At 38.4% G+C, this 22,540-nt stretch overlaps 1 protein-coding gene across 3 annotated transcripts in view; it reads right to left on the reverse strand.

The window, feature by feature from the left end:
- SMARCA1 (SNF2 related chromatin remodeling ATPase 1) overlaps window positions 1-22,540 on the reverse strand; it is a 110,559-nt gene that overhangs the window by 16,336 nt on the left and 71,683 nt on the right. For all 3 annotated transcript variants that reach the window (XM_074207815.1, XM_074207817.1, XM_074207816.1), the window contains exons 19-22: window positions 13,766-13,888; window positions 7,775-7,907; window positions 4,442-4,560; window positions 4,119-4,331 (exon numbers count right to left, since the gene is read on the reverse strand). In XM_074207815.1, coding sequence (XP_074063916.1) covers window positions 4,119-4,331; window positions 4,442-4,560; window positions 7,775-7,907; window positions 13,766-13,888 — 588 coding nt within the window. The remainder of the gene's footprint in view (window positions 1-4,118; window positions 4,332-4,441; window positions 4,561-7,774; window positions 7,908-13,765; window positions 13,889-22,540) is intronic.

Here is a 22,540-nt window from a genome sequence, read left to right on the forward strand (position 1 = left end):
TTCTTTGAGGGATGAAACATTAGCAATTCCTTCAGCTGAGTCTCCTAAGTCATGATATCACTGTCCAGGTGTTCTCCTAGCTTGTCAAGGTGGTACCCTGCTCTCTAAATATAGCCTTGACAGTGAGGCTCTACCTTCCCTCACTTTGGACCCCGCTTCTCTCAACATGAAAGTTATAAAATGAAACATCAATCATTTTGCAAAGAAAACTTCCAAAGATTCCTTCTCAAAGGTAACAAAAGACAAAGAGATTTTCATTCTTTTCCAGATGCAAAGCAAAGCACTACTCAGAAAATACAATGAAGAGTTAAATTTGATTTTTAAAAGCTTTTGCTTTCAATTTTGAACATATAATGCAGTTGACATCTGCCTTTGGAAAAAATAAAGAAATGAGGGAAAATTTACATCTGTTGGTAGAAAAAAATTGTTCAGAGGGAAATGTTTTGAAGGAGCAGAAGAGAAAATGGAGGCAGGCAAAGCTGATTGTTTGCATGGAACATTGCCGACACCTAGTGGTTCTTAAAGTGAACTGCCTTTTTTCCTCTTCAAATAATGGTGCGTAGTAAGAGTCTGTCTATACACTTTGCTTACAAAAAGCATACAAGGTTTTCCCTGAATTTTTTAATCCGCTTCAACATAAGGCTTTGATACGGTGCTGCCAGAGCCCAAAGGGGAATAAGAGTAGAAATACAGACACAAGCCATCACTGAAATAAGCTTCCTGCCATAAAACCCTGAAGAGATGATTGGCATTCGGATGGCTTCACAGAACAGTTGAACCTGCTTGACATGATATGGTTGCAGGCCTTAAGTCCCATATGCCTCCCAGTGGGAGAAATGTGGCTCTGGGAGGCTGTTCTTTTGCAAACCACACCAAAGAATAACTAATCACTAATGCTTGTTGACTAAGCTTAGAGGAACCTCTAGGTGCCCCTCTCCCTCCCTCTCTCTCTCTCTCCCAGACTCATTCCAGGCAAAGAAGAATTTTATTCTCCAAGGCGAATAAAGAGAATATTCACACTGCATTATTCTTTAATAATCAATTTCCAAGTTAGTCAAAACATTCTGTCCTTAATCTTAATGAGATGGACTAATCATTCTTATTCTTTCTTCATTAAAGATACAGAATAGCTGACCACCCATGTCTCACCAAGATAGAGAGGTAGAGAGACAAATTATACATACAGATTGAGAGGTAAGTAGGGAGACAGACAGGGAAAGAGAAAGAGAGGTAGAGAGGTAGGTAGGTAGGTAGACAGGACAGATAGACAAAGAGAGAAAGAGACAGAGAGGTAGATAGAGACAGAAATGTGGTTAAGTAGATAGATGGACAGTCACAGAAGTAGACAGAGACAGAAAGGTAGATAAGACAGAACAATGGACAAATAAACAAAGAGACAGAGACAGAGAGGTAGAGGCAGAGATTGGCAGATAGGTAGATAGAGAAAAACAAATACAGATGCCTTTCCACATTTATTCTTTTCATATTCACATATTCTTAGAGGTTTTGGGTTTTTTTTTTGTTCTTTTTGTTCCATACCTAAGGCCAAATGTATATCTATTCTATGACAAGAAATGGAAGCTACTATCATCACTTGAAGCAGCTGATTTCTAAAAGTCCTGAATGGCCAGGAGTCTCCTGAGTCTCTGGGTACAACCTCATACCTGGCTGCCTATGGGCTGCGGGGACACACTTCTCTGGGTATCTGCACATTATCTATAATCCATCAGAAACACTTCCTGAATTGCTATTAGCCCAAGCAAGCACAATGCATAGAAATCCAGTAAGACACTCACTTCACTCATCGCAAGACAAACTCCATTGAAACATGAAGCATTTGATGCTAAGTTAGGATGCATGCCTTTATAAGTCAATTACTCATAATGATGCTAATTAGAGAAGTCACGAACACCATGAAATAAAAGAATGTGGCATGTTTCAGAGAAGCACAGTATTACGGAAATAATACTGAAGAGCAGGCTCAGAAGACCTAGATTCAAATGCTGAGTCTGGAACTTATTGATTGGATGACTGTAGAAGGGTCACTTCACCTCTCTAAATCTCAGTGTCCTCATTTGTAACACTTCAAGACTCCTTGATATTATCTGTGAAGGGGTACTCAGTAGATGGTAGGTAGACATGACTATGGCCAAAAACAAACAATATACTTCATTCCCCTGTGGCCAACCAGGAGGCGAGCCTCTCTAGAGTTAGGAGGGTGGACTTCAGCAAAAAGGCATCCAATCTCACTGCGATGCCCATGATCAAATGCCCTTCCCAGCTTGGCACTAAATGCCAGAGCTGGCACAATCTTCAAAAACACTCAAAGTTATCTTCTATGTCCTGATCAGACAGCTTAAGATGACTTTACTGAGGGTGACCACATCTGTCAAATGGGGACAATAGAGACATTCCTAGAGTGCTTTAAGGTTTAGCAAAACAAGCCTTTTCTCCTTGGGGACCTCCCAACTACTTCATAGATGAAGGAAAAGGCTCCAAGAAATTAGGGATTTTTCCCTCTTCCTCCCCTCTTCATGATCACATAGCAAGCATGAAAGGCAGGTATAACTGGAATCCAGATCTTCCAGGCCCCATGTCAGTGCCTCTGGCAATGGTTCTGACACTTATACTATATTCCTTTTAGAAGGTCATTGTGACAAAAGTACTTTGGAGACTATAAAAAATGTTTCTACAAATGTGGCTAGTTATTTAATTTTTAAATGACTTAATCTCCTACACACTAAAATTTCAATTAAAAAAAATGAGGATTTTCCGTAGAATAGCCAAAATCTTTGTCCCTCCCCTCAAAGGAAGGTGAGAATGTGCTCTAAAATAAGCAGGCAATGTTTTATATTCCACCCAAGCTGGAGCTAAGATTGGGCTCTTCAGAGCACCAGCCACTTGTGAAAAATGTGTGCCATTTTAGGAGATACTACGGAATCAATGTTTGGGTTGCTGGCTTATTGATTTTGTTTACTTTTGCCTGAGAAATCTTAGTTAATTCTTTGACTTACTAGATATCTGGCCGTTTGTATGTAAAGTGTTTCACAATGTCAACTATTATGACTATCAGTTATCATGGGTCCATTTATTATCTCTACAGAGTCCATTCCCAATATTCTATAGGCATGTCCAAAAATTTGCATAATGTCCCATTTCTGTCAAGGGCACCAATATCATTCCAGTCTACAAGCTGGCCATCTCAGAGCCATCCTCAACCTTCATCAATTACTAAGTCTTGTGGATGCTATTGCTGTTCAGGCATGTCTGACTCTTCGTAACCCTTCTATCCTCCACTATCTCTTTCTTGTTTCTTCCCTTACATTCACATAACTACCAACTGAGTTCAGGCCCTTCTTACTTCTCACCTGGATTATTTTAAGAGCCTGCCAATTGGTCTCCCTACCTCCAGGGTCTCTCCCCTTTGTAATCTATTCTTTCCACAGCTGCTCAGTTGATTTTCCCTGAAGCTCTGGTTTGATCACATCACATCTCCTGCTTGGAAGCTTTACTAGCTCCCTATTGCCACTATAATAAAATTTAGCTCATCTGTTTGGCATTTAAAAGCCTTCACAATCTAGCTCCAACCTTTCTCCAGTGATTTCACATCACTGTCTCTCACCTATGCTCTATGCCCCTGCATACTGTCCTATTGCCATTCCCCCAGGAGTCATTCCATCTCCTGTCCCTATGCCTTTGCAAAAACTGGCATACATTTATGCCTTCCTCACACATCCACCTCTTAAAATTTCTGATTTGCTACAAGACTCAAATTTATTTGCCACCTCTTACAGGCAGCCTTTCCTGATTGGTAGTATGCCCAGTTCCTGAACTGTCTTAATTTTTATTTTTGTATTTCTTACCTAGCTACATGCTGCCATTCCCCCCTCACTTCTAAAAAATGTAAATTCTGGAGGTCAAGGCCAATTTCATTCTTATCCCAAAACTTAGAACAGCACCTAGAATACTTAATAAACATTTGTTGAATTATAGTAGCTATTTATATTAGCTGGCTACATTGAGAACAGCATAGAAAAAAGGTTATCTTTTGCTTACATGTGTTCTAACTTCTAATGTCTAAAGAGACTCTACATTTGGTCAATGCAACAGATACATACCATGGCAGTTCTGGATTTGATAAACCAATCAAATCTAAACTGAGGAGCATTGCGCACACACTGCCGTAATTCTTCATACACATTTTCCTTGTCAAAACCCATTTTATGTAGCATACAAATCAAGAATCTATCTTCTTCTTCGGTGTAGTTCTTCCCTTTGTTGGTTCCATACTGAATGCGCAGCTGATGAAATGGTGCCTTATATCTTGCAATCTGAAAACAAGACGACAAGTATGTCTATCTGGGTACACAAGTACAAATGAAGTTTAATCACTACCACATTAATAGCAGTCTAAAGATTCCAAAGGGGAAAAAAATACTACTTTAGCATCCAGAGCTTTCTTGATACTGATGCGTCGCTGAATTCTAGCTTCTCCTCGTTCAATCTGAGCCATGATTCTTTCAATATCTTGTAGCTCATTACAACGCTCCCAAAATACAGCTGAAAGACAGATATTTACTTTATCACAAAAACTTATCACCCACACTATATGCACACAAGAAGTGGACAAATTGGATTTAATAGCATTAACTAGATTGGAAAAGAGAGAACATCAATGGAGTAAAAAGAATATATGTTTTACTTACATGGGTAGATAGTATAATGAATTATGAACTAGCCAGGATCTGAGACTTACCTGTAGAAGGCCTCAACAGTTGTTTTTACCTTCCTCAAGAGATACTCTAGTTAGACAACAGATGCAACAAATGAAAAATGATTCACACTTCAAAATTTCATCACAAATTCCCCTTCCTTAAAACAAACGGAATCTTTCATGATGGCAAATAAAAAGTGATTCGGTATCCCAGGATCTCAGACACTGAGGCCCCATTATATGACCTCATTTGATCATCACAATAAGCTTGAGAAGTAGATGCTATTATTATCCACATTTTACAGTTAAGGCAACTGAGGCAGAGTGGTAAAGTGATTTGCTCAAGGTCACATGGCTAAGCTGAAGCCAGATTTTAACTCAAGTCTTCCCTTCTCCAGTCACAGTGCTCTTATCATAGAGATGTAGAAATCTAACATACACTATGACTACCCTAAGGCCCTGACCTATCTAAGCATTCTCTGTGACTACAAAATGACCCTGACCTACCCTGTCAAAAAAGATAAAGAGGAAGGATCTGCAATAACCTACTCTGAATGAATCCAATATGATCACTGCTTCTTTCTCCCAGGCAATCCCCTTAAAGATGCATTCTAGAATATTGCCAGAAATAGAAGTCAAATCTATGGGTTCAAAAGTCTGCATATGCCCCTAAGATTTTTTTTAAAAAAAGGGGCCTTTTTCCTCCTTCAGTCTTGTTCTTTGAAATCTTTCAAGATCACCAAAAGCAATGCCGTACTTAATCCTATCAGTCAATTCCTTCTGTTCAAGCATGCCTGGAGGTCACTGAAGATAGCTGGAAGCTTTCAGACCATCTCTTCTTTCATCTTGGGTGGCCACTCCTCCAAAGTCAAAGTTCATTCACTGCCAACTCATTCTAGATTTAGGTGCTCCTAACACTGTTCTTGCAGGACCATACTAATCCTCTGAATTCATCCTCAGCCATTTGTCTTGATTTTCATCTTTTACTTTAAGTCTTTTAAAACTCTGAGTTTATCATTGTATTCTCCAGGCACCCCAGCTAACCAGCTGTGCCCTTCTTCCTCCTTAACAAAATCATTTCTGCTCAGACCTGGAGAAATTCATTCCTCCTGCCCTTCCTCTTTACAATATTAACCTATTGGAGTCAGGTAGGTGGTTCAGCAGATAAAGTACTAGAATTGGAGTCAAGAAAAGATGAATTCAAATTTGGCCTCAGGTGCTTACTAGCCACGGTGACCTGGGCAAATCATTTAATAGGGATAACAATGGTGCCTATGTCCCAAAGTTGTTAGAGGATCAAATGAAAAAGCATCTGTAAAGTGCTTTGCAAAACTTAAAATGATTTATAAATGTTAACTAGCTATCACTATTATTATTTCTCATTGGTGAAAATCCAGTCCAAAACAGAATTCCCTTTATTATTTCCTCCTTCATTTGAAGGACGAAATTATTAGTAGGGTAAATTCCAAATTGATCAGATTTTGGCAGAGAGATAAGGCCAGATGCCCAGAGACTTAAAAATTCCTAATACTATAGTATCATGTTTTTGTGACATGCTAGATCTGTTTCTCACACTCATCAATTCTTCCTTCTGCCCACTGCTACATAAATTCCATTTCTATGCCTGGTGATCCTTATCATGTTCCTCCCTGTCCAGTTCCCAAATTTCTTCCATGAGTTCTTTTTTTTAAAGGTTTTTGCAAGGCAAATGGGGTTAAGTGCCTTGCCCAAGGCTACACACCTAAGTAATTATTAAGTGTCTGACACCAGAGTTGAACTCATGCACTCTTGACTCCAGGGCTGGTGCTCTATCCACTGTGCCAACTAGCCACCCCAAACATGAGTTCTTTTTTTTTAGGTTTTTGCAAGGCAATTGGGGCTAAGTGGCTTGCCCAAGCCCACACAGTTAGGTAAGTATTAAGTGTCTGATGCTGGATTTGAACTCAGATACTGACTCCAGTACTCTATCCGGTACTTTAGAGCCAAATTCTAGAAGTCGCATTTCTCAAAGTCTCAATGAGATTTACTTCCTTGCATTAGAATCATCCTGTTTACTACCCATCCTTTCTGCATTTGTATGTAACATTTGAAATCTCAGATTTTACTACTGACTCTTTCTCTGAATGTTAAGACACAAGTCAGAAATATATTGAGGCTTCAGGCCCCCATTAGTCCAGATCTGAACCCTCAGAGTTAACTAAAACTAGATTAACCTCCAAGGGTAAAAATTCAGGGCATAATGTGTTGCATTTCTTGCTTTCAATATTTAGCAGGTATCACAGTTTTAGTTATTAACTAATTACTGCAGCACTTTTAATAATCCCAAGCTTCTCCCAGAAATAAAGACCTATCTTTTAACATCTGTATTATTCTAATGATATAGCATAGGTGCAAGCTTTGGAATACCATGGTCCCTGAAGACCATGTTACAGGTTACCCAAAGGGTAAAGTAGAGAATCATTGTGGGCATGTAGCATATTAGCAATAAAGAACTGTGTACCAGAAAAGAAAGCAGGCTAGTCATGTGACAAAGGCTAACCAGTGCTCCACCAATCTATCTCCAGATGATGTTAAAAGATCTAGGGGCGGCTAGGTTGCACAGTGGATAGAGCACCAGACCTGGAGTCAGGAGTACCTGAGTTTAAATCTGGCCTCAGACACTCAATAATTGCCTAGATGTGGAACCTTGGGCAAGTCACTTAACCCCACTGCCTTGCAAAAAAAAAAAAAATTAAAAAGAATCTACAGAAATACCCTCAGGGCACTGGGTGAATTCCCTTTGGACGGCTCTCAAGAGAACTTGGAGGAGAGGATGCCATCTGCACTGTTGGAGGGAAGCCTACACGGATGAGATCATAGATGCCAAAATATTCTAAATCAGATTCATATGCAGAAATTAACATCCTCCAAAGGGAGCTAGTTTAATATTCTACTTTCGTGTAAGTTTTCACACCTGTAAGTTAGAATGATCTTTAAACAAGACAAAATCCTATTTGAGATTTAAAATAAAAAGAAATGAGTAAAACTTAGCTGAGACCTTGTTTCAACTGATGTACAAACCTGAATATTCAATGACCTCCTCAGGTGATTTTCCCTCCACCTCTCGGGCAATATTATCTATATCATCACGCCCATACTTCTCATTAGCTTTAATAAACTGGTTAAAATCTCGTTTGTTCCAGTTTGTGAATCCCTGTAAGCCAAAAGAAAAATATCACTATTAACTACTGTTAATCAAAACCAGACTCGGTGTTCTTTGCACATTATTGTTAATAACGTGGAATCTGTTGAAAACACCTTCTGTTATATATTTTTAAATTTGAGAAATATGATAGTGTTTATTCCAGAATCAAGATTTGAGAGTTATTGTAAAACTAATGCATCTCTTTCATCAAGAGAAAGGAATCCTTCTGATGAATGAAAAGTTAACTGACAACTCTAAATCAAAAGATATTTGTAATTTTTTAATTACAAAACTTATTAATTTCCTATTAATAAAATTTTATGGACCAGTATCATTACTGATCAAGAAATGCTGCACAGTAATAGTCAAGGTAAGGATGACTATATGGGCATTAGGTGGCAAATAGAGCACTGGGGTTGGAATTAAAAAGACCTGAATTCAAATCAGCCTCAAACACTTGCTAGCTGTGACTCTGGGCAAGTCACTTAATCCAGTTTACCTCGGTTTCTCATCTGTAATAAGAGCTGAAGAATGAGTTGTAATATGAGGCAAACCCCTCTAAAGTATCTTTGCCAAGAAAACTCCAAATTAGGGCCATGAAGAGTTCAATACAACTGAAAAACGACTGGAACAATGACAAAAGTAAGAATAATGTTAATGATACTTCTTTGAATTTTCAAGAAAATAAAAGTATCAAATGTAGCTATGCATAGTTGATATGGTACAGGATGTGCAGTGAGGAAGATCTAGCTGTGTTAATGTGAGGAAGTCAATTTCTGAGTCTCTTTTCTAATCTGTAAAATGGACAAAATAATAGTACCTCCTTCACAGGGTTATTGTGAGGATCAAATGACATAATGGATATAAAGTGCTTTGCTAACCTTAAGGAGTTATAGAAATATGAGCTTTTAGGAAAACAGTATTTTCATATTGCTACATTCAAGCAAATTATAAGGAGATACTTGGCAAGAATAAGGAGTGCTGAGTTTTCACATAAATGTACCTTCAATTACAGAATTCTGTTTTCTTATTTTAAAAAACAATCACCCATTAAGTAAATCATTTTCTAACTTCAGTTAAAATGCTGGAGAAACGTTCCTACATTAGACTGAAGACGGCAGCAGGGCTTGGAGAGTATTTGCCTATGGCAGATGTCAATAAATTCAACAAACCCTTTCCTTGTCCTTTAAGGACAGGAAAAAGTGAGGGAAGAGCTGCTTCTCCCAGAAGTGAAATATTGACAAAGGATTTACATCCAGACAATAGATAACAAACATGGTTTCCTCTATATATGTTTTCTCCCTACTCCAGCTACAGCAGAAATGGTTAAGTATGCAGCAGAAAATGTTGTGAAAATTCTAAAAGACTTAGGATAGAAAATGCCATCCACATCCAGAAAAGGAACTACAGAGTTTATGTGCAGACCAAAGCTTACTACCCTCAATTTTTAAAAATTACTTGTATATTATTTTTTTCGCTCTAATTTTTTTCCTGTTGCAATCTGATTCTTCTTTCACAACATGATTAAAATGGATATATGTTTAACATAGTTATACATGTATAAGCCTATATTATATTGCTTTCTTTCAGGGGGAGAGGGAAGGGAGGGTAACAAAAATGTGAAACTCAAAACCTTACCAAACAGATTGCTGAAAACTACTGTTGCATGTTGTTGGAAAAATAAAGAAATAAAATATTTTTTAAAATAAACAAACATAAAAGAAGAGGTGGTGAATATGGCAAGATATCTCAGAAAGGCAATAAACAAAACCCTGGATGCATGAAGGCTTAGCAGGGTAGAAGCACGCCTGGATTTAGCAGAAGCCCCTAGGTTTCCATATTGCAGGACTCACAATCAATCAACATTGATTAAAGTTCCTCCTATGCCCCAAGCATTGCACTAGAAAAACAAAGACAGAAACATGAAGCAAACCCTATCCTCCAAAATATCACAAAAACTTTTTTTAAATCCACAAACTGTTTCATTTTGTAGTTTGAAATTCTGGATAAATTTTTCGTCCATTGGAAACCAACAATGTTGAATTGTAACTGTTTTTCTAAACTATGGTAAGTCTATTAAGCTTATGGATATTTTTTAAAATGTTGTTTTAGGCAGCTAGGTGGCTTAGTGAATAGAGCACCAGCCCTGGAATCAGGAGGACTTGAATTCAAATCCAGCCTCACACTCTTTATAATTATCTAGCTGTGTGACCTTGGGCAAGTCACCTAATCCCATTACCTTACCAAAAAAAGTTTCCCTTCAAATGTTAAGGAACACTAGGGAAATATGAAGCAGAATTGACCCCCCCAAATCTTTGTCACTCTCTACATATTATACCAAACCACTGTACCTAAATCAACTGAACTCAAAAGGATATTTGAAAATGGCAAAGGTAGAAATATCATACTGTCTCCATAACTTCTTCACTAAAACTTCAGTGTTTTTTAACTGCTCAGAATTGAGGAAGAACTACTTTTGGTATTAATTAATATGTCTTAAAATTCACAAGAGAAGCATCTTTACATATTCACTCACCCAGCCCAGGTTGAGTAGGGTAAATATTTAACAACTGACTTTCTTAAGGAAAATAAAATCCCCTGGACATATCTATAAGGTTAAACTATGTTACTAACAATTTTTCCCCAATCACTTTCTAGACTAAACAACAAATCAATAAATCAAGCCCTGACTTTTTTCTGAGGTGTAGATAAATGCTCACACTGAAAATCTGACAATCAGTGCACCAACAAAAAGGAGTTGGCTGTAGCACATCCCTGCACTCACCTTCCCCTCCCTATCCCCTGCCCCATCCACTAAAAAAAAATCTAATTTTTAAAAATATACCATGGATGGCAAAACAGCTCAAATAAGCTAGAAAAGATTTAAGAAAATCTTAAACCTTGTGCTTCCACTCTGCCCATCTTTCTATTCCTCCCTCCTTTTTTCTTAAAAAAACCCCCAACAAACTGTAGTTTTCTTTTAGGGCAATAAATTCAACTACTGAGAGTGATGAGGAGACCTCTTAACTTCTATATTACTACTTAAGCTTGCTCCATTCAAATGCATTCAGCAATCCTCATTCATAATATAGCAACTGGGTAAGCCCAGTAGAATTTTTAAGAACATAGCAGCATAGCTTCATTTTTCTGTGTTGAGGGAAAAAATGAAACTAAAATGTAAATATGACAGTGTTTTAATTCACCTCTGTGAATGTTCCAGAGATGCTGTAAATGATGACTGTACTTTCAAATGAGACTTTTGCACCTATGGGTGGCTCAATTTGAAGAAGTACATTAATGATGTACAATGAAACATACAGCAAATAAAAAGATCCACTGTCAGGAATGGTCTGCTATCTAATAACAAGAGAGTTTTCCTATTGCAAAGCCTCATACATAAGTAGATATTCAAATATTGATTCAGCAAATGGATAAATCTTGCTGTAGTGGGAATAGATCATAGAGAAGCCTAAAAGGAAAAAGGAATAAGAAAAGTGAAGGGAAAATATCAGTCTGAAGAAAGAGACTTTGCAAATCTTTGAAATAGAAGAATGGATGAGTTGAGTAGAGACTAAGAACATTACATAGGGAAATCTTATCCAAGCTGGGAAAGGGAAAGGTTAAACAGAAGGGAGAGACCATAATAAAAGAAAACTAAAAAAATTTAGTTTAGGGGTTATGAAAATGAGAGGGAGGGAAACCTCAAGGAAAAGAATGGGTTCAGGTTAGTATAAGCAAAGAAAATGGAAGACACTAAGTTATGTGCTGACTAAAAAGAAAAGGTAAATATATATGTGTGCATGTGTGTGTGTTTATACACACACATTCTAAAAACATATTCATAAAATAGACAAAGTAATAATCAATGAACAAAGAGCTTACATATATATGCACTATATATATATATATATATATATATATATATACATATAATTCTTCTATACCCATGTAAATTTATATGAAATATATACAAAATTTATGGAAGAAAACAAACTTCACAATTATAATCCTAAATGTGAACAGATTAAATTTTCCCCAAAAAAAGATAAGAAAACAAAATCTAAGAATTTGTTCCCTACCAAAAATAAAATATTTTAAAAATACAGAGATATACAGGGTGAAAACAAGGGAAATAGAAAAAATTCTATTTCGCTTCAGGCAACTATAAAAAGCTGGAGTTGCAATCATGATCTCAGATAAGGCAACACTAAAAATTGAAAAAGTCAAGAGTGACAAACAGGGAAACTGCATTAGGCTTAGGGGCACACCAAGACAATGAAAATAGCAACATTAAATGTATATGTATGAAGTCACATAGCAACTAAGTTTTATAAATCATAAACAAATGTAAAAAGGCAGAAAATGTCTCCTTTTACAGATTTCTTGCTAAAAAATGAGTAAAAATAAAGGAAATGAGCAAAAGATACAGATCTAAAGAAGATGAAATAATGACAACGGGTCCAAAAACCATAGAAACAAGAAGCAATTATGTCAAATAATAACAATGAAATAGTATACTAAAACTTTTGGGATGGTAGTGTAGCAGTCTTCAGATGAAATTATTTCTGAAAACAAAATAGTCAAAGAATAATCAATGAACAAAGCATTCAATTAAAAAAGATAGGAATTAAATTAGCAACTTGAAAACAAATTCAAAAAAAGAAATCTTTAATCTGAGAGAAATACAAACTAAAAAATTTTGGAGAGACCATTAGAAATCAATGACTTTTAAACCTCAAAGACAGAGGATCTTGGTGTGGTCTCTTTGAAAGCCAGTCTGGAAGAAGAGGAACCAACAGTGCAAGTATTTTGATTCTTAAAAAATTGACTGAATGACGTTTAAGATAAAGAACCAGGGGCAGGTAGGTTGCCCAATGGATAGAGCACCGGCCCTGGAGTCAGAAGTTCAAATTTGACCTATGACACTTAATAACTGCCTAGCTGTGTGACCTTGGGAAAAGTCCATTTAACCCCATTGCCTTGCAAAAACTAAAAAAAGGTACCATCTTATTATTTTTCAACTATGCTATCTGGGACACACAATAAAGCAACAGTGACATGAAAACATCATTATTTTGTTTAATTGGAAAAGTTCTTGATTTGATAACTGTGAACTTTTAATTAATCAGTGACCAATGACCACTTTTGAAAAAATTATATTTCCAATTGAAGAAGGCTGAGACATAAACAACATTGCGAATCTTTCACAGTCACACTCAAAATCTTCCCAGAAAGGATAAAAGATTTCTAAGTTGTCCTCTGAAAATTAAATAATCATTTTAGAAATAAAGATTGATGAATAGGGTGCATTTAGAGGTATGAATTATTACTAATCAGCATAAGCAATTTAAATATAAAAAATAAAATTGTAATTGTCTATCAGCATGATTAAATGCCTCTAAAATAAGAAAATGTAAAGGTTCTTCTAAAAATGATTGCTGTAAAACATGTTTCAGATTTCACTGGAACTCCATCATCAGCATGTTGGAGAGGATTTGTTTTATAAAATCTTGAAAGGATTCAGAGGCCCAAGCCTCTTGTTTTACAGATGAGGAAACCAAGGCCCAGTGAGAAGAGTTTTCTTGGGCATTCAGAAAACCAGGTAGCAATAAGGGTTTTATTACTAGGGCCATGCTCTCCTGAGAGCTGTGCAGGGCTAAGCTAAGCCAAAGAGAACCTTAACTGGGATACAACCACTAGCAGATGATGAGCAGCTCAAACACCCAAGGATGCCTGCTAGAAAAGAATATTGGCAATGTGCCTCTGTACGGTCAGGCAAAGGGGCTCTGTCTCTTAAGTGCCTCTATTGTGCCTTGTGACTTTCTCAGGGAAGAGCTTACAAGTCTATCATATACAGAAATTTTTACTTGAGTGAGAAGTTTTTCTTTCTCCTCAGTCTCCTCAGCTGTGTGAGGTTCAGCTTCATCAATCTTCTTCTGCTCTTCCTTCTGAGCCTGAGTGGAATTGGGAAGTTCAGGATTTCTCGGCACCTACAAATCAGCAAAGTAAAGAGTTAATGAGTCAACAGTTAGGGAGCGCTCTTCTTGTGGCTCACAACCCCCCAACAAATCTGACTGGCATCAAGTCTCAACCCAAGGAGATGGCTTTTTGTCACATTTATTACAAAAGGAGCCATTTCAGCTATCATGAAACTCTCATCATGAAAATCATTTCTTAAATGTGCCATACAATGATTGTACTAAATTCTGGATTACCTCATGATACCCCAGATTGGTTTGCATCATGTGATCAATTATGTCTCCTCCATACACAATAACCTATAGGATCTCCTATCTCTCTAATAGAGAAATCTTAGAACATTAAAAGTGAGTATTACCTTCCCCAGATTAATATCAGCATCACACAAGATATTCTCAGTTATCCATTATTTGTCCCCAGGTCCCCAGATCAACTTCAAAAATAAAATTTCCACAGTATCAAAACCCCTGCCCTTGTCACCCAAGGCTTTGGGTGAGAAGAATTAGAAACCAAGACTCAAAGGGTGTGTGTCTGATAAGTTAGCTACCCAAATGCAGAGGATACTCTGCTAGGCCCTCACTGTCTATAACCATTCTATTATTTTTTTTTAAAAACTGGAAAGCTTAATACTGCAGGACAGTGATAGGTGGCTGAAAAGACAAATAGTTGAGAAGATGGCATAGAGGAACAGTCAGAAGACTGTTGGCATGGAATCACAATGCTGACGACAGATATCAGAATAGCTGGCAGTAGCCAAAGGAGAAAAGAAGCAGAGACAGAGATGGCACTGGCTTAAGCCAGCAGAGACAGGGTAGGAATGGAGTTTGGAGGCAGGAGAAAGGCAGAGCAAATGACAAACACTCTGATGGTGGAGAAGCCAGAGTGAGAGATAGAGACAGGACAGCAAAGCTCAGCCAAGGGAGGCCAAAATTCCCAAGAGAAGGAGGGTACCACAGTCACAGCAGGGACAAGCATCGTGTCCCCTTATACACCTAGTCTGAAGTGTGATAACAAGTCATTAACCCATCTCTGTGTCTTTTATCTATGACAGCCAGGTTTATACCTACATCTAACAAAGAAGGGGAACCATCATTTAAGATGGCACTTCATGAGACTGTAAAAAGTTTTCTGTCAAAAAGAAAAAAAGCTTAAAAACTAAAGGGTGTCCTTAAGGAATACAGAATGACATTCCCTATGGGTACCAGCTAAGCCTCTTGTAATGGGATTCTTTTGTAAGTGAAAGTCATAGAATATCATATTGCTCACTTTCCAGGTGTGATGCATGTTTGATGCAGACATGGGGAGTTGGAAAAGAAGTCCTTTTTAATTTAACACCCAAGTGACCACTCTCATCTAAGCTTAGCACAGAATCATAAAAACAAAACACTTGACCTTTAAAGGCTGAATGTTATACAGCAGAATTAAGAGAAGCATCAGCTGGGTTTAAGATACAGTAAAACTAAACTCTCAATTTTTTGTTTTTTAAAAAAAAGGAAATCTGTACATGCAAGTGTTCACCGATAATTTAAATATTACTCTGAAATATATGATACAAACACTTCCCCCTTTGACACGTTCTGGTTATGCCTACCTTTCCCACCTTCCCACACTGTCTTTCCTTGGGCAGCACTCACCTTTCTAGAGCTCATCCTGCCATTCTCATCTTCAATCTATTCACTCAGGCCTGGAATGTATGGCCCCTTCCTTCCTCCCCCACCTTCACTTGTCCTCAAGGTCAGGCTTGGTTATTCCCTCCTCCATGAAGCTTTCCCCAATTATCTCTACCACTTGCCCCAGAAATAATCCCCCTCTCCTCTCCGTACGCTTTTGTAAAACTTTTTTGGTTCCTATCAAATGCTATTTAGCATAGTCTAATTTATCTTAGTAACTTCTGAGTCTACGTGCTGGGATCAGAGGCAAAGAGCCAGAAAACCCTTAGAGGTTATGGAGTCCAAGCCCCTTTTTTTTCAGAGAGGAAAACGGAGGTGCAAGGAAATAGATTCTAAATCTTCTTGAGAACAAAGACTCTCTTATTCAGTTTTTTATTTCCCTCCTCAGGATGCCCAGTGGTAAAACTTAATACACGTTTTTGAATATAACTAAGAAGAATAAAATTCTTAATTTCTTACCTTAGGATAAAAATATTGATATGTGTAGGGAAGAGTGGATCAAAAAACCATGCCGGCATATTGTAAGATCTACTGGGACAGGGCTGGGCCCAGGTTCAAAAACCACCAAAGAATATCAGCCCCAGAAAAAGCATGCAAATAAAAACCAAAACCCAAAAAAGCAGGATGTGGCAGGATGCAATTCAGGGTGGCCCAATGGGATGGCCCTTTCTCCCCCACAGTTAAGTTCTGCTCCTGGTATATATAGCTGCTCTATGATTCTCTTTTGGACAAAGAGCTAACTAACTTGCCTATACAGAAAAGGAACAAAGTAAAGAGCTTGTAATATCAAACATTCCAATAGAGTAATAGCTGAGAAACATGAATAAATGGTTTTGGTCAATGATAAGAGATATGAGATCATTTGGCAGAGCTAGGCAGAAAAAGAAACAAATAAATAACAAGGTCAGAAAAAGAGGTAACACAGAAAATGACGAGGACAAAAAAACACAAATATGAGTCCAAAGTAAGAAGGTCAATTCATGATGGGATGACTGAGTACCTGACGGCTTTGAGAGAGAGGAGGGCAGGACACATGGCCCTTTGCCTGCTGGACACCGGACAAAAGGGAGAAGAACCTTGGTTGGCCCTGCTCTCTCCTGGCCAATAGATCTGCTACCCAGTTTCCCAGATCATGGGAGAAAGCTACCTCAATGACTGACTGAAATTTCCAACTCCCCTTCTAATAAGGATGAGGATGAGGGTAAAAAGAAGGGCTCATGTCTGGAGGGGCAACCTAGCAAAAGGCAATTTGTATCATGCTCTACACCCCTGTTTAGAAATCCTGACCATTTTTGGTGTTCTGGACCCTTTTGGCAATCTGAAGAAGCCTAAGGATACCTTCTCACACACACACACAAAAAAAAATGCTTTTAAGTGCATAAAATCAAATGTGAAGGATTTATAAAGGAAACAAATTATTTTGAAATCGTTGCCAATTTTTAAAAACACAACTTAAGAGCCTAGCTGGATAAAAGCATTTGTTCTACCCTGATTACAGAGAGCTCAGAGAACCCTATATCCAGAATTACCTGCCCTATAGGGATGGGAAAAGTAGCTAGAAAATTCTGTGCCCACCCTCCACCTTCACCAACACAATAAAATGCATACTTTTCACTTTGCAAACAGTCTATATACACTGCATTTGGAGGATGGATGGAGGGGGAGGAACCAGACCTATGATTTCATGGGAATAGAGAACTCTGTAAAACCTCTACCAATGTAGATGGGCACCTGACTTGAAACTCCTAGGATTAGATGTCTGGAGTTAAGAGCAGGGAAATGACTGGAACCTGGAGCTCCAAGGCCAGCTCTCTAGCCACTATCTACTCTGCCTTGTTAGCACTGCATTAATACAACCTACACAGAGATGTCTGATTCATCTTCCCCAAATTATACTTTCACAATATCTTCTCTATCAATCAGTCAATCAACGACATTTATAAAATCACTGAGCTAAACTCTGGGGACACAAAGGGCTGGCTGCCTTAGAGGAACTTCTGATCTAGAGAGGAGGGACCATAATTTCCCATCTAAACAGGATCATCTGAGAGACAAAGCCCCAGAAGTTTGGGGAGGGGGTCAGGAAAGGTAGTGTGAGAGTTGAGCTACATAGGAGCCAGAGTTCTAAGAGGTGGAGGTGTAGATGGAACAGTAAAGCCTGTTAAGTTATGTGAAGATGAATAATGAATAACATAGCTAGAAAGAGGGGAAGGGGGATCAGTTTGTGAAGGGCTTTTAATGCCAAACAAGCTTTCTATTTGATTCTTAAGTAATAGGGAGCCACTGAAATTTACTGAGAAGGTGAGGGAGTGACATGTTCAGTTCTGCATTTTAGGTGCAGTTATATGGAAGATGGTTTGGAGACCAGTTGGGAAGCTCATGTAGTAGAGTTCAGGTGAGAAATAATAAAGGGCCTGAAGTATGTGAGGGCAACATGTGAGAAATGATGGGGAGATAAAATCACAAGCTTAACCAAGTATGAGTTGGAGATAACCCCAGGACAGCCAGTTTAAAACATCCAATAGGTTGTTTGTGGTATTCAAGGTACTGTACAAACAAATGCCGCCTAATTCTTCATTTCATTTCTCTTCTTCACTTTTCTTTAGCTCCCGTGGTTCTTCCCAGGTGAGTCTCCTCCCTGCCCCCTAACATAATAATAAAACCACAGAATGTGAGAGCAAGAAAGAGCCCTGGAAGTCATTTAAAACAACCATTTCATTTTAAGGGTGACAAAACTGAGGCAGGCTGAGGTTGACTTGCTCAAGGTTACACAGTTAATTAAGTAGGTACTCTCCAATGTATCACCTTACTGCCAGAACTGAAAGGCTATAAAATATCTTCCAAGGACATAGAATATATTCTTTCAAGAAAATATGAATATCTAAAATAATGAACCTGTTCATCACTAAACTTCTTGGCAGTTAAATTCCAAAGAGAGTAAAGAAGTTTCCCTAACTTACAACGGAAATTTTAAACCAAGCTATCTAGTACTAAACAGTTTTAAAAACTTCCAGTAAATAGTCTAAAAACTTCCCCCCAGTTATTCCCAGACCAAGTCACTTGGTTTCCTCATCTTTAAAATGGCAATAATAGATAGCATCTACCTCTAATGACAACCAGGAGAATAAAATGAGATAATATATGCAGAACGCTTTTCAAACCTTAAAGTGCCACATAAATGCTAGCTATTATTATTCTAATTGTCATAATGGAAAAGACTTAATCAAACAAAATAAAATGCTTATTCTTATTTAGAAATTCCACATAATCAAAGATCCTACTCGAGTTAATGAAAGTAGAGTTTAGAACAATGAATATTTAATTCAATGGATTCTGGGACCTGCAACAAAAAGCAGCATCAATTCTGAGACTAATGATTTCATTTTGGACTCAAGCATATATGTCTCCCACTAAAGCCTCATTATGGGAACAACACTGAATGCCAGACTTGCTATCCATATCTGATGGAAGTTAGTTCTGTGACTTTCAGCAAGCTCCAAAAATTTCCCTCAGTACTTAAAGTAAGCAGACCATTCACAGATTCTACTTCATCCACTTCGTGATGGTATTTGGCTCCTAGTGAAGTTAAACAATTACAGCCCAACTCCTTTGAAAATGCCAATCCGGTACTTCAAAGGAACCACCAATGTTTTGGTAGGTCTGTCATCATTCTGTTCCAAATATCATACAACCACAATCTCCGAAAATGAGATTTTAAAAGGAATCTCTGACCACAATTTGGATTTCTAGGCAGCATTTGATGATGAGTTATGGGACAGGGAGAGGCAAGGGGCCTTTTTTGGTCTTTTGCCCTATGCTGGCATTTTAGTCAGCATTTCATAGAAACATGAGGCACTGGATTAAATGTGATGGCACATAAAATGAAAACAGTAACCAGAAATCACCCTTTGAGTTGTACCTCTGCAAAACTGGCTGCCTACACTGCCACATCCCCCCAAACTCAAGAACATTACAGAACTGCCTCCCTGTGGAACAAATGCTGTTGGCCACTCCTAAGAATTTTGATAGAGAAAAAATGTCAAAAGGTGTTTACATTTCCCTCATCTACAGAGAGGAACCCAGACAAACCCTTTCACTCCACTTCTCAAAGCCGACTGTGCTATTCTTTCCCTGAAGATATTTAAGTGAGGTTTCAAGAGGAGCATAAAGTGAATAAATTTCAGAGGTTGAACTATCATATGGATCTAGGTAATTCTCCTGACTAGTATCAAGAAGTAGATGAGCAATTTGGCCAGCGGTTTCCATTGCAGCATTGGCAGTAAGGAAGTGGTCCTCTGACACATATTGCCTGAATGACCCTGGATAGGTCATCTGCCTTGGGTACCAAGAGTCTAAGTCACAGAAGAGTTTGCTGACCTCCCTGGATACTGGGAGGGCTCCCATAGTGAAAAGAAATCACAGGTCTGGGACCTGTGATTATTATCTTACTGAATCATTTTTTGAATTGAAAAATAACAACAAAAATGAATTGAATTTTGTCAGGAGTTAAAACATCTGGGGAGTAAGCTGACCACCTGAGGAGTGTATTAACCACATAGCCTTCCACTGGCTCATTAAGACCAAAATTAGAAGGAAACATGCATTTCTAAAACTAAGCATTCTGCTCTTGAGCCATTTATTAGAATAACAACTCACATTTACACAGCACTTTAAGGTTTAAAAAGCATTTTCCTTACAAGAACGCTGTGAGGTAGTTAACATAGATCATTATCCCCATTTTACATATGGAGAAATAAAGTCTGGAAGGTGATTTGTATTCAAGATGACAATGACAGGAAACATCTGAACAAAGACATGAACTCAGGTATTCTCAGTCCTGTGTTCTCTTTATGACATCAAACTACCTTCATTTGGGGATTTGGGGATCTCAGGTCTGATTTATTATCATATCTTGATTGTAACATATCAAACAACATGTTTCAGTGGGAAAATACATTCTGCATTCCAAACAAAGTCTATGGAAATTGAGAGTTTAGAAAAGAAAAACTAAATAGTGAAATCGAGGCTCTCCTGACTTGAATCTCAACCACAAGGCAAGTAGGGAAAAGTCTCCTGTTGCCTGAGGGCACCAGAGAGACCAGGACTCAATCAATAGCTAATCAAACAATTTCTAATCAACAGTATCAAACAATAGCTAATGGTAATTAAAGATTCAAACATTTGAGCAGTTAAAATTTTGGCCATTAGTAAGGACTATATATGATCTCTGAGCATTCTGCCCATTCTGAATTAGTGAAAAGAAATACAAATCTAAATGTGGCATTATTAGGCATTTTGTGATTAAAGCTCAGTAACATATACCTCAAAACTAAAAGTAAAATAATTCCCCCTCAATCACAAACACTAAAAAAAAATCCAGGACATAGCAGGTACCTCATATATGCTTACTGACTGATCTACCTTAGAAAAATCTGGAGTCATTTTCTTCCATGACCACCAATATACTGAAAGGGAGGATATATTCTATTTTGGAAAAGTTTACTCTTAGCCCTTAATTAATCAAGGTTAGCCTTTCAGTAATCAAATTAGTGAAAGAACAGAAAAAATCTTCATCTTAAGATATACGCAATCACATAAAAGGAAAGGTTTTTGTGAGACTCACCAGAGCGAATAATTTCTGCCCAAAGAAGTGGTTTCTGAAAGCACAATGGAAGTGTTTCTAGCAAGGGTCACTACCCAGGAACCCTGGACCAAAACTGGCGATGGCTAAGATCTTCTGATCAAATCTCACCCTACTTTAAGACTAACAGAGAAACAGCCCCCCAAGTCCTGGTCTCTCTGGTGCCCTCAGGCAACAGGAGACTTTTCCCTACTTGCCGTGTGGTTGAGATTCAAGTCAGGAGAGCCTCGATTTCACTATTTAGTTTTTCTTTTCTAAACAGAAGCAGTCCTCGACTTACATAGATTGTGTTTGGAATGCAGAATGTATTTTCCCACTGAAACTATGTGATAAATGGGGTTTAGGTTCCCAGCTCAGGCCAACAAACCCAGCCTATTTCAGCCATGACTACAGAACTGAACCACTGTTTATAACCTCGTTTCTATGGGGAAATGCATTCTAAGTTCCAACTTGGGATGCCAAACGCACATCTCTCTCTAATGTGACCCCAGCAGTGGGAATTCCCTCAGCTCCAAGCTGCTGGTGAAACAGGGGAGCTCATTAGAGCAGAAAAGAAAGCCAAGGCTTCTCAGGACTGTAGAAGAGGCTACAAAGTGGTGGGGGATAGGGGGGGGAATAGTGGCAGAAAGCCCCACTCTCCCCTCTTCTCTCCTGCCAATTAACTTTTCAGGCAGAGAGGAAAAGGAGAGAGCAACAGTGGGGCCTACAATATTCTACCTCCCCTCCCCCACCCCACTTCTCATTCCCCCTCAACACCACCTCCCTGGGCAACAACAGACATCATCCCACAGTCAGGCAACTGATGGAAAGGAAGGGAAGGGAAGAAGTCAGAGAATGGGGGGAGAAAATGAGTGGGAAGAACCCCAAAGCCATTCTTGGAATGCCTGACTTGGATATCCATTGGGTGCCCCGAAGTTGAAACCAAAAGTTAATAAGTTAAATCTAAGACTGGTCTCCAAATTCAGTGGAGCTCACTGGTAAGCACAGCTAAGGTTCATCAGAGATGACAGCTGCACTCTAGGAGTTTGGGCTAGTCCAGTGGGGGATGAAGGATGGCTGTCCATGCAATGTTACTGGCTCCCCAGCACTCCTTAACTGCTCCACTGCTCTTCCTTGTGCCCCCACCTGGAATATTCCATTCCCCATTCATCAGATCACAGTTGTCATGCTCACAGCTGGGTCATCTTAGGGCTACAGAAGGTCATGTGGCCAAATCTCAAGGTGAAATGGGTCATCCCCACTTTGAGATATAGGAGCAAGTTCAAAAGTCAAATGCTAGTCCATTGTTTCAAGTAATCCTTATGATCAGCAAGCTAAATAGCAAATTTTAGAATGTGATTATTAATCCTTCA

The sequence above is a fragment of the Macrotis lagotis genome, chromosome X (genome assembly GCF_037893015.1).
Source record: "Macrotis lagotis isolate mMagLag1 chromosome X, bilby.v1.9.chrom.fasta, whole genome shotgun sequence".
In the NCBI taxonomy this organism is placed as follows: domain Eukaryota; kingdom Metazoa; phylum Chordata; class Mammalia; order Peramelemorphia; family Peramelidae; genus Macrotis; species Macrotis lagotis.